The 12365-nt window shown below is 46.6% G+C and overlaps 3 protein-coding genes across 7 annotated transcripts in view; all 3 read right to left on the reverse strand.

Annotated features, from left to right (window-relative positions):
• TAF13 (TATA-box binding protein associated factor 13) lies at positions 1 to 2108 on the reverse strand. Its single transcript, XM_054270112.1, has 4 exons — positions 2023 to 2108; positions 1820 to 1898; positions 1261 to 1358; positions 1 to 430 (listed from the first exon to the last, which is right to left on the reverse strand). Exons 1-4 carry the CDS (start codon positions 2047 to 2049, stop codon positions 260 to 262), a joined length of 375 nt encoding a protein of 124 aa, XP_054126087.1. The 5' UTR covers positions 2050 to 2108; the 3' UTR covers positions 1 to 259.
• The window catches only part of GTPBP8 (GTP binding protein 8 (putative)), a 73382-nt gene extending 65165 nt beyond the window's left edge, over positions 1 to 8217 (reverse strand). Inside the window, exons 1-7 of one of the 5 annotated variants that reach the window (XM_054270108.1) lie at positions 7904 to 8217; positions 7531 to 7629; positions 6945 to 7075; positions 6511 to 6610; positions 5987 to 6105; positions 5433 to 5556; positions 2963 to 5327 (exon numbers count right to left, since the gene is read on the reverse strand). In XM_054270108.1, coding sequence (XP_054126083.1) covers positions 5472 to 5556; positions 5987 to 6105; positions 6511 to 6610; positions 6945 to 7075; positions 7531 to 7629; positions 7904 to 8197 — 828 coding nt within the window. In that variant the 5' untranslated portion in view covers positions 8198 to 8217 and the 3' untranslated portion in view covers positions 2963 to 5327; positions 5433 to 5471. Of the gene's footprint in view, positions 1 to 2962; positions 5328 to 5432; positions 5557 to 5986; positions 6106 to 6510; positions 6611 to 6944; positions 7076 to 7530; positions 7630 to 7903 lie in introns of those variants that run through there. The other 4 variants (XM_054270109.1, XM_054270110.1, XM_054270107.1 and 1 more) reach the window with 4 other exon arrangements.
• Positions 7547 to 12365, reverse strand: part of SLC35A5 (solute carrier family 35 member A5) — a 167118-nt gene continuing 162299 nt past the window's right edge. The window contains exon 9 of the transcript XR_008482759.1: positions 7547 to 7629. The gene's annotated coding sequence lies outside the window, so the exon portion shown is untranslated. The remainder of the gene's footprint in view (positions 7630 to 12365) is intronic.

Genomic DNA, 12365 nt, shown 5'->3' on the forward strand with positions numbered 1-12365 from the left:
AACAGATTCCTGCCATTGCAAGAATTTTTAGAGGTCTTTTTCTCATTTCCTCAAATGGTATAAAAGTACCTAAGTATACCACATACAATCAGGTAATGTTTCAGCTGCTTGAATATTTCTCAGAAAAGGCTGGGAGTGAGGACAGACATCCCAGCAGTGACCTCCATCCTAAAAAACCCTTCCAAACAACATGCATGATCTTCCTTCTTAGTGGGCAGCAGGTGCCCAAATAATGCCCCAGCGCAGCTTGTGCACAGATTCAAGACCCATAGTTTGCTTCATCAAAGGCCTTTCTGGCTCGTTTCAGTTCTTCATTCATAGTTAGGAGGTCTTTAACTCTGGCAAACTTCCGGGGGTCCTTGCGTATTAGAAAGACAATGTCCTCAACCTGCACCCGACCCTGCCGCCCGATGGACATGGCCTTGTGTGTCTGTTAGAGGGGAAAAGAAAGTCAGCAGTATTCCTTTGCCATGGTGCTTTCTTAAGGTCTCAATTCCACTTTAGTTCCTGTCATTTTATAATAAAAAAGTAAGCAATTGCAGGTTCTGGGCACCATCATCCTAGTCACAAGAGAACTTCCCAGTAAACCATGGACTTTGCTGTCACTTATGCCCTGAACATAACCACTACATATTCATCACTTAATGGTATCAAAACAAAGGCCAGATTACACATAGGACACCCAGCCTGCAGAATGGCTGAAGATTAGGCATGATTTGGAAGCAGTGTGAGGTAACTGTATCACAGGACAGTGTAGGGCATTTTGATAAGCATAGGAAAGACCAGCATTTCAATAGAAAGGGGAATGTTTGGATACTTAGAAATAGTATCCAAGTCTGGAAGAGAAATGGCCTCAGGCTCAAGAATGCATTCCTTTTGTAGGGCAGACCTAAGTTCCCATCCATGTACAGACACTGGGCAAACACAAAAAGTTGACAGACTTTCAAATCTGCGCCAAATTTTCTGTCAGCTGCACATACACTGATGCCACAGTGAACCCCAAAGTCAGGTGGGTATTTCCCCTCCTACAATACTAATCTAACTGCTACTTAAAGACTTCAGTGTTCTAAATCCACAAGGAGCGAGGTGCATAAATTTTATTTTAATATTGGGAAAACAAAATCCAAGTTTATGTTTCTCCTACTAATGCCATGAGTTTGGGGCCTGGGATAATGCAGTATTTGAGTCAGAGGCATTAACTTTCAAAAAGCTAAAGTTCTGCTGAGGATGTTTTCACCATGCCATCTAGAGCTGACTTACCATTTCAGTGATAAACTCTATTACCAGGTCCTCAAGAATATCCACCGATTCTGTGTAAGGGTTCTGGTCGTCTCCAAATCCATACATCATGCACCTTACTGCACAAAGAAACACTCAGCATGAGGCTTTCATCCATTTAGTGCTGCATGCATGTAGTTAGACCTCACCAGCCTGCACATTCCTGCACCAGGATGGCGCTCTCATCTGTCAGGCAAGACAAATCTTGAGGAAACATATGGGAAATTACAACAAACAGAAGCCAACAAAAGCCCTCCTGTAGGCACAGGAACTGTGCATACAGAAGAGCATGTCTGAGGACAGGCTCTCTGAATATTCATTTAGGCTGCAAAGCACTGCATAGTGACAGCGCAACTAACTTCGGGCACAGCTAGGTCCAGAGCATACGCTAGCAGTATTTTTGAGGGGGGTCTACATGGCAGATTTCTGCAATTGCAGCCAAGGCACATTATGAAAGCCGCTGTTTTGCTAAGGAGAAGTGAGTTTTGGGGCCCCATAGCTGTCAGCTCGGGGTTTCAGCTGGGTAGCCGGCCCGACTTACGCTCTTTGGAGAACAGCCGCTTCCTCCTGCCCTGCCCGCCGTCCAGGCCCCCGCCGGCGTCCTCCGCGTCCTCTTCGAACTACACGGGCACAGCGGCGGGGAGGCCGCGGTCAGCGCCCGTCCGGCCCCGGCCCCTTCCCGCCGCTCCCCCGACCGCGGCTGGGCTGTGGATCCCCGGGAAGGGCAGCCCCTCCACCACTCACCGGCACATCCTCCTCCTCATCCGCCATGGCTGCCCCGCGGCCCGGAACAGCTTCGGCGGCCCGGCCCCGCCCCGCGGCCCCGCCGAGCCGCGCCGGGCGGGACGGGCGGAGCGGGCGGCGCTGCGGGGCCTGCCTGGGCGGGGGGCAGCGCCGTGTGGCTGCGGTGTAGCTATGGTAGCCCTCCCCAAACCTGGATATGACATTCATTGCTGGATTGCCGGATCGCGACAGCGTGGTTTGAAAGTGAGCTCGGGAGGTGTCTGTTAACCCCTCTGCTCGAAAGAGGGTCAGCCACGAGGTCAGAAAGGGTGCCTTTTCACAGTCGGTTTGTAAGGTTGGCAGGGGCTTTTCCTTCCCTTCAGCGAGGCACACTTGCCCATGTTCACAAAATCATAGAATGTAAAAGAGTTGGGATAAAGGCCTTTAATGACCACGTAATCCCAACCCCCTTGCCGTGGACACGGACATCTCCCATGAGACCAGGTTGCCCAAGGTAAGTCCCCTCTTTCAGTTTGTACCCATTCCCCCTTGTCCTAGCACTGGAGTTTCTGGCCTGGCTTCTCTTTAGGCTCCCTTCACGTACTGGAAGGTTGCTATGAGGTTTCCACCTTCTGGATAGCACCAATCTCTCAACTTGTCTTTGTAGGGGAGGTGCTCCAGTCCTGTTTTATTTCGTACAGTTGCTGCCAGCCCCTTTGCTCCAGTCCTGCCCTTGAGCAGGTCCACTGTTCCCCCCAGTTTGGTGCCCTAGGCACGTTTGATAGCAATGCACTTCTTCCAGACTACTCATAAAGATGTTAAACTGGACACATTCCAAAATGCATCTTTGCTGTGTTCCACTTGTAACTGCCGTGCAACAGGTGTGTGACCCACTGGCTTCTATGCTCTGAGCTCAATTGTTTAACCAGTTTTTACTGATCTACTAGCACACCTGTCCAGACTGCAGTGTTCTAATTTTGGACACTTACAAAAATACTGTCTTTGTAGTGTCAGGGTTGTGACGACACACCAGACCAGACACATGACAGAGTAGAGGAAGAAAATGGAGATTGTACTGCTGAAAGACCAGGAAAGACGCACAAAGTGAAATCCTTTTCCAATGAAGCTAATACTCAACATAGTTTCTGTAAACAACAGCTGCAGAATAGGCATAGCTTTACCACACAATGAGAGGAGCCTTAAGTAAAGCTTGCACACCGCTAACAACTAAAGACACTTGAATTTAAAACTGAAATGAGCTCTACTGTATCTGTATGCTGCCAGGCCCACCCCCCACTCATCATGAGGGGGAAAGAAAGGGAGATCTTTTGTGTCCCTGGCCTGAGAAAGTGCAGCTCCTCACTTTGCAATTCAGCTGGTTCCTTAAGAACCTGGCAAAAAAAAAGTCCAGTAGTGTGTCAAGACACCAGCTTTCCCAAAGCCCATTTCCATAAAGGCACTTAAATCCAAGTTTTACTGTTTAGGGAGAGGACTTGATTTTATTTACTGTTTTGTCACAGGGGCATTGTCACACTCAAGAATCAAACTGCAGTATTGGCTCCTGCAAATGGCTGACCAAAATGCAGGAGTTATTCCAGTATCTGAAGCACTTCTGAATAAAACCAAGATGTGTCTGGAGGTAAAACTGGTTCTTCTGGAGAAGATGGTACCTAATGTTCCATGCACACACATCCAGTTTGTTTGTACAAATGGATTAACAGGACATATTTAATGTATTTAAGTGATTAGTAAAAGACTTCCTAGCATTGTAAGAGGTTGTAATGAAATTTAAGGGATTTTGTTCTGAGGAAGGACTTAAACTAGAACTGTACTTTTTTGCAAATTCAGGGTTATTTTCAGAGGCTCTTCAGTCAAGGCTGAGGCCCTGAAAATTACAGCCTTGACAAGATTGATGTTTCTGGAAGATCCTGGTTTAAAGATTCTACAAAAAGGCCCTTCCTGAAGTGTTCACTTTCACCTGTTTCATCTGTATAGCCACTACTCCATTTCTAGGACCACGCATCTCTTGGGCTGGTTTGCCCTGCAGCATTTTAGGATTACAGAATTACAATTACAGAATTGATCACTAAGATGCAGAAGCTAGAGAGTCACATTTACTGCATTCATCACATGCTCCTTTTCCTACATGTATGCTGAAAACAGATCTTGTCCCATGTCTAGTGTGTTACAAGAAATTGCATAGTGAAAGAAATTGGTATTTCTAGTCCTTTTGCACTGTCAGAGTGATTTAGAAAAGCAGTTTCCTTTCTTGAGGTTTAAACACTTGATGCAAGTAACTGACAACTGCATAACCACACTTGGCCACATTAAGACATGGCAAAGATTGAGTGCCAGGGTTTGACACAGGCACTTCATAGCTTCAGACTCAGTTCTCCTGTATGAGTGCTGCTATTGATGGCTGTCCTTTTGTCCAGTTCTGCCTTGTAACTGGACAGTTTGAAGTGCTCTTAGACAGACACAGCTGCTATGGGAAGCAGTTCCCCTAAAGTGTACAGGACACATTGGTGTTGTGCTTCAGCTGCCAGGGTAGAGCTGATACAGATCATGGATGGTGTGCCTCAGATCTGGCATTTTATCCACGTGGAGCTGCAGAAATTCATGCTGGATCTCAAAACAGAAGGTAGATGCAGCACTGACTCATGACAGTGTGCAGGATAGGGCTCCTCTAGATGTCAGTCTTTTATTCCACTCTGTTTCAAGCCAACACTCCTAGAAAAGCAGATCCCGTAAAAGATGTGTTCTTCCTTCATCCTTGTAGAACAGGGACAACTCAATGTCTGCAAGCAAGGAATGCTCTCCTGCTGCACCTACTGAACACAGGACACAGAAGAGTTACAAAAGTAAAACATACAAGACATCAAACACACCTTCAGAGAAAACAGGTTGGCTATTTGCACTCTGCATGGCCTTAGAGCAGGTAGGTTGCACAGGAGGTAGTTTGTGGCCCCTGCTATCCTAACCCTAACCCCAGCTGTGAGAAGTAAATGTCTGTGTATCATACAGTTCAACTGAGCAATACAGTTTGCTTAATGTTAGGGCTGTAGTTTTTCTTTCCTAGATTAAATGCCTCTTTATTAATGATATTACTAGACTGTCACTAGTACCATAAATATAGCAGAGGTTAGGCATGGAGTAGTAGATTTTTGAACACTTCAGTGTAGGGAGAGGAAATGCTGTATTAAAACTTCCCTTCTCTATGGAGGTTACCTACTTTTTTTCTCCTTAGCACAGTCATGTAGGTTTTATGAAACAGTTTTATAATAACCTGGATTAATTCACATTGCAAACTTCCTGAACTGATGAACCTAATAAATAAAAAAAATAGCTTTATAAATACTAATTTATTCAGAAATACCATATAGTAACTTGGGCTATTTGCAACAAAAACCCCAGACCTCTGTTTTTGGTACCTTTTCTTCCTGATGAGCCAAGCAGATCAGCAGGTCTTTTCAGCTGGCCTCTACAGTGGGCAGGTTTCCAGTAACATGGGCTACAAAACACCTGAGCAAGTGAACCCCCGAGAACTCCACAGAACTGTGGAAACAGAGGCATAGATGTTCAGTGCCACATATTGATGTGTCTTGGAGTAATAAAGACAAACAGCCACTGGCTGTGCTCAGTCACACGTCTCAGAGTACACCTTGGGAAAAGCCTGCACTTTGGCTATGTAATCCAACAATTGCAGCTCTTACTGTTACCAGAGCTCCAAATAAAATGGAAAGCCTGCTACCATGCAGCACAGGAATTGCTGCCCTGCTTTGAGAAAGGCCCAAGGAAGAAGCACCCTTGGAAACAAACCTCACTCACTTGCAGAGAAGGGGAAAAGAAGAGAAGGGACATTTCCCAATCAGCAGCCCACCCTCTATCCTTGGGGCACAAAGAGATGCTGCCTCTAGACCACACAGACTTGCCCTACTGAACTCATCACCAGAAACGCAACAACAGCAGTGGAGAGGAACTTTACCTGACCAGGAACAGCTGAGGAAAGCATCCCTGTGTGTTCTCCTTTACAAACTCCTGAATCTCCAGTACATTCTTTAACAATAATCCCCTGGATGCTCGGTCAATTTTTGTTAACACCATCTGCATGGATCCAGAAAGGGAGGATTCAGAGAAGAAAGTAAGATTATTTTGCTGTTAAGCTGGAACATCTGTAAGAGTCCTAGATCGTCTTACAAAGCAGTCTGAAAGCTCTGGTCATTTCTAGGGGAAAAAATAGTCTAACACAGTTCACCAAAACTATGGCTTGCATAAGGAGTGCACCTTTTTCAAGCTGCTCAAGCTGAGCACTGAAAAAAAAATCTATTTAATAAACCACATAAAAACCCCTCTTAAATCCCATTTGTCTCCCTCAACACATTATAAACCTATTTTATTAACAATAAAGGGTTACTGCTTAGGTAGGTCAACTTGCATAAGCTCAGGTGGAGAGTACCTTTCTTGATTACCTGTACCTTATAACCAACCCAAGAATGAAGCATTACCTACCACATAAGGAATCCCAAACTCTTCCAGCATCTCTACTGCAATATGATCTGTTTTCTGGAGTCCAACTACACCATCAACTAATAGGAAAGTCCTCTTCAAGCTGCCAGAAATACAAGCAACAGTAATTGTCACCATTATTTCATGCCTGCTCTGCTGCTTCCAAATTCATAAGCAAAAACAAGTAACATGGGATCTGGGGATAGGAAGAGCCAAGAAAAGTCATGCATGGAAACTAAGGGTCAGCATGGAGCAGCACCTCAATCTTTCTTGCTCTTTTGACCTATCTGAGCATTAATGAGTGACAAGGCAGAAATTATGTCAGAACTAATGGATGGAAGCAGCAACACCTCTGCATTTTCTCCCCTCATTACATGATGCTGTACAGGGGTGTCAGTCTGGCTTTCCCTGTGCTGAGGTACAGGTGGGTCCCTTACTTGTGCCGTTCCTGCAGATAGGCCTCCACCATCTGAACAAAGTCCTGCGGGGCGCGATAGCCATATCCTGGCATATCCACCAGAGTAAAGTACTTCCCTACTTTGAAGAAATTCATCTTCTTGGTGTGGCCCTGAAGAGAGGATTTGAGGAAAGATGAAGCACAGGGGTGGTTTCTAAAAAAGCTGCTTTAAGCAGTGTACTAGGAGGTGCTCTGCAAAATGTTTCTATAGCAGACCCCGTCCCCCAAGAATGCTTTAAACTGCCCTGTCTCCTACCCGTGTAGCAATCCTACATGGCTCTAATCATAAAATGGACTAAAAATACCTTAATGGTTCTCCAAGCTTGGTTCTTCTCAAAGGCCTTTACAGCACACCTGCTCAGGTAGTGCAGCTCCTTCATCTGCCTGAAGAGCTAGGCTGGGCTAGAGCAAGGCCAGTGCCAGCCGTGAGGACAGCTACCAGAGCCGGCACTTTCTGTCATTTCAGGCTACTCAAGAGCTTGTTCCCTCCCACCCTTCTCAGCCCTATCCTCTGGACTGGTACCAGCTTATGATCCAAAGTGAGAGAAGTTAAAAACGTGACTAACCGGAGTTTTTGACACTCTAACTTCCACTTCTGGAGCCAGTGAAAACAAGGCCCGGATTAAAGATGATTTCCCTACATTGCTTCGGCCGATGAAGCACACCTGCAGGGGGAGAGGCAGAGAAGGCCCATCTACACCTGCCCACCTCTCGCTGCAGCCAGTCCTGGTCACGTCCCAGCCACGGACATGTCAGGCTGCCGAGCTGCACAACGGGTAACAACAACAACAAATAAACGATTTGTTAAAAAGCAGCACTAAGTGCCCCGCACATTGCGCAGCGCTCTGACAGAGCTGCACAACCACCCCATCACCCCTTTACCCCCTCAGCTGAGCCCAGCCCGGGGTGGCCCGGCCGCGGGGGCAGCGCTCGCCTGACCTCGGGCAGGGCCGGCGGTGGGACATGGTCCATGCGCACGGCGGAGCTCACGTAGTCGATGGGGTGCCCGCGGTCGGACCTGAAGAGCGCCTCGGCGCGCTGCAGGGCGGCCAGCCCGGGCTGGAAGAGGCGGAACGGCGCCTTGTCGGTGCCGGGCGCCAGGTACCGCTCCAGCTTCTGCAGCGGGAACACGATCGCGGTGCGGCGGCTCCGCTCCAGCCGCAGCACCTGGAACAGGGCGGCCAGCGGCGGCGAGGCCCGGCCCGCAGCACCACCCGCCCGGGGCAGCAGCATCGCGGCGACTGCAGGCGGGACCCGGCCGGCCCCGGAAGGCGGCGGGCGGGACGGCGGGGCGGGACAGTGGGGCGGTGCCGCGGCTGCCCCCAGCGGGCCGGCGGCTGTCGGGGCCCGGTACGGCGTGAGCGCTCGCCGTCCGCATCCACACCCAAGAGCCGCCGGTGCTGCCCAGGCCCGGCTGTTTGTAGAATCACAGAATATGAGTTGGAAGGGCACACAAGGATCATCAAGTCCAACTCCTGGCCCTGCACAGCACCACCTCCAAATCACACCATGTGCCTGAGAGTGTTGTCCTGACACTTCCTGAACTCTGCCAGGCTTGGTGCTGTGACCACTTCCCTGGGGAGCCTGTTCCATGGCCCAGCCACCCTCTGGGAGAAGAACCTGTTCCTGATATCCAACCTAAACCTCCCCAGACAGCTTCAGGCCATTCCCTCAAGTCCTATCACTGGTCAGCACAGAGAAGAGATCAGTGCCTGTGCCTCCTGTTCGTGAGGGAGTTCTAGACGGCGATGAGGTCTCCCTCAGTCTTCTCCATGCTGAACAGCCCAAGTGACCTCAGCTGCCCCTCATACAGCTACCCCCTTCTCCATCCTCATTACCCTACTTTGGACACTCTCTAGCAGCTTCATACCCTCCTTATGTTGTGACCAGAGCTACACCCAATATTCCAGGTGAGGCCGCCCCAGCTCAGAGCAGAGCAGGACAATCCCCTCCCCTGCCTGGCTGTGATGCCCGACCTGATGCCCCCAGGACAGGGCTGGCCCTCCTGGCTCCAGGGCACTGCTGGCCCAGGTCTACCTTTCCATCAACTTTCCATGGTGCTGCTTTCCAACTCATTGCCCGGTCTGTCCATACATTCAGGGTAGCCTCATTCAAGATACAGAGTCTGGCACTTTCCCTTGCTGAACTTGATACAGTTGGCGATTGCCCAGTCCTTTAATTTATCAAGGTCTCTCTGCAGTACGTCTGCCTTTGAGCGAGTCAAGAGCTCCTCCAAGTTTTGTATCATCTTTTCAGCTCGGTGTCTTCGTATGTGTGTTCTCAGGCCAAGCCCAGCCACACTGTCAAGCTGCTGAGGGCTCCATGTGCTGATGCCCTGTTTGGCCAGGGAGTAGGGCAAAGCAGCCCTGTTCTATAGCACTGTCCACCTCCAGGCTGCAGCCCCCAGTTTTCCAAGTGCTCTTCTGATAAGTAAAACAATTAAGATTTTTCAGAAAAAAAAAACAAAACCAACCAACCAACAAAACATATTTTCAAGGACAACTATGTAGTGGTCAGTTTTATTTTGAATAAGATAAACCCAAAGCAACCATAAAACTGTTGTCACCTCTGTTCACACTATAGTAAGAAGACTCCTGAAGTTTTACTACTTCATTGATATGTATCAGAGTGCTGTTTTCGTATCAAAAAATACACATAAAGCTTTTTACATTGTTCTCCTTCATGACTACAGTTCATAGGGCTGTAAAACCACAGAAATAAATGTATGTCCTTGAAACATTTCAAAGTACTGTAATTTTAACACTATCAAATGAAAGTAAACTTCATCAGTATATTCATAAAAGTAATACGTGAAAATATTCTGATGTTCAACCTTACACCCAGGCCAGCCTGGACATCCTGTGGAGCACTGCCTTTCCTTTGAGACAGAGACCCCTTTTCCTTCTGCAGTCACAGCCCTCTGTTTAAAGCCCTGTAAGTCCGGATGGTTCCATTATTACAATGAATAGATTCAAGGCCAGGAAGGGCCATTAGAAGATAACAGAGGCTATATCCTACTTTCTTTGTGTTGAGCTCAGTTACAAAGCTATAGAGCTCAGTTACAAAGCTATAGGGAGAGAACTTTGATCCCTTAAGAATCCCTTAAGGGCTGCTAGCAACATACATGTTTCTCGGAGATAGCTTTGAATATTTTCTAGTAAGACAAACTTCTACTGAAATCCATAAGCTGCTTCTCAAATTTATGATCAGTGAAAGTGCTTAACAGTGAAAGGTTAATAGGGTAAGCCTAGGGAAAACCCCCTGTATTGTACCTCAGTCCTGTAAATTAAGTCCTCTTAAAACCTGCTTTGTTTTACAGCAAGACAGAATTCAAATGTGCATAGCTCAGGACAGATAGCAATCACTGGCTGATACATGCATGCTTAGAAGAGTGCTCCCAAATAAATCTACAGATGACTTTTATTTATACAGAACAGGCCTCTGTCCTGTCACTGCCTATGGCACAAATAGTTGTAAATGCAGGAAAAAAAGGCTAAACTTTCAAGAATTACTTCAGGAACACTTCTAATCCTTTGCGGGGGGGGTACTAAAGCAGCAATTTAATTGAATTGAAATCTGTGGTGAATCTATTAACAGAAAAATTCACTGCCCAGAGAATGACATGTTCATAACCACACCAGCAGGTAGATTTCCACATTTCTGTGCCACATGCCAAATTGTGACACATGAAGCAGAACAAGTGCTTTCAGCTACTTTTGCCTCAAAGTCCCACACAGCTCCCAGCTGCGGGCAGCAGACTTGCCTGCTTCAAAGCACCTTGCAATAGTTTCCCCTGGCAGGCACATGTTCTGCAGCACAGAGAAACTGATCAGCCCATTTAACACCACATCTGCAGGTGTGATGTTGAGAACAGAGATGCTCAGTACACTGGCCAGGGTCCCAGCCACTAATTAAGTCTTTTTTTAATGTGACTACATAGGTAAAAGGAACAAATTAAGGTGGTATAGGACCTTTTGAGTACTTCTAATTTTAGCTGAGAGCATCCACTAAAACCATATCTAAAATCTGTAGACTGAAACTGTACATTTCAGTAGAAGGTGTTGGTTTTTTTCTTGGACCAAACTGCAGTTTAGGTTCTCTGGGGCAGATCGTATGGAGATGGAAGATGGCAGGTTACTATGGACAGAGCTGGTAAATTGCCAACATTGAAGCCTGCTTTGTATCTCCCCTGAAAGACTCTGCTTTTTATTGTGCATGTTATTGCCAAACATCAGGCATTTACACTGACATTGCCTATGGCTCATGTCTGTGGCAGCAGATGTCTCTTTTCAATTGCTGGTTATGTAGTTCAAGTGTTAGGGAATTGCTACAAAAGTAATTTAGTCCACATTAAAAACTCTGACAATCATTCCTCTGAAGTTTGAAAGAGGGATCTATAACCATTGACACTGACCTAAATCCCAAACAATAGTCAAGAGCACGGAGCTGGAAGGAAGTGGCAACCCCAGTTGTCTTGTCTGGTCTGATCTTGTCTATCCCAGCATTGTGAGACAGATCAAATCATCATTCCTTTCAGATATGTGTCAGAGAAGTGTAGCTGTGAGACCAGCTGGAGATGGAGTTCTGGGAGAGCAGTGAGGTGCATTTGGGACAGCTGGTTTAGGTCCTGTGAACCAAAACTAGCCGAGTTCTTGAGTTTCATTTCCCCTTCATTTCCCTTCCCTTCATTTCCCTTTCCTTAAATGTGGACCAAATGTTGTCACCAGGAAGCACGCTGGAAAGGACAGGGCGAACACACCAGCCTGCCTGCTTTCTTTTGTGACATTAACAGCACTACTGACTGTGTCTGAATCTGTGCTTCCCCTTAATCTTTTTTTCACTTGGAAGGTGGTTTAGGAACTAGAGCTACTAGGATATGGAGTTCTAAAGGCCAAATTATTTGTATAAAATGCTAAGAAGCTCTGCATTTTCCTCTATGCAAACTATGCAATTGGGAGCAAGGTGAAGTGTCTCTAGTCCCAAGAAGGAAATCAAGGCCACAGATGTCTCAAGGGCAGGATATTCTGAGACTTTAACAAAAAATAGTTAAACAATTAAAATGCTCATTATACACATTAGTGGAAAACACTTTTTTTAAGGTTCTTTAGTAAAGAAATGAAAGAGAGTCATTATTATTCATGTGGCAGCTAACACTGCTAGCCACAGCTGAAGAGTCGTTTCCACCAGTTTTACAGAATTAAAATTCTATTTTTAATATCTGTGTTAAATTTGTTGGGCTTTTTTTTCTCCTGGACCCAAACTTATAACATCAGTATTAGAGAAAACCCAATTAACATCTCTGAAAGTGTTGTGGTGTTGTGAGGGTCCCCAGGATGGGGTGAGAGATGAGAATTTGACTCCAAGATCTCAGAAGGCTGATATATTATATTATATTATATTA

This window comes from Melozone crissalis, unplaced genomic scaffold (assembly GCF_028551555.1).
Source record: "Melozone crissalis strain CALT ecotype California unplaced genomic scaffold, PUWL_Pcris_2 ptg000008l_1, whole genome shotgun sequence".
Lineage (NCBI taxonomy): Eukaryota > Metazoa > Chordata > Aves > Passeriformes > Passerellidae > Melozone > Melozone crissalis.

Bases quoted from the DNA above. Each gene is read 5' to 3' on its own strand.
- TAF13 (XM_054270112.1), bottom strand. From the start codon at position 2,049: ATGGCGGATGAGGAGGAGGATGTGCCG. The intron at 1,899-2,022 runs GTGAGTGGTGGA...GTGCCCGTGTAG, and splicing joins ATGAGGAGGAGGATGTGCCG to TTCGAAGAGGACGCGGAGGA. The intron at 1,359-1,819 runs GTAAGTCGGGCC...TTCTTTGTGCAG, and splicing joins GCGGCTGTTCTCCAAAGAGC to TAAGGTGCATGATGTATGGA.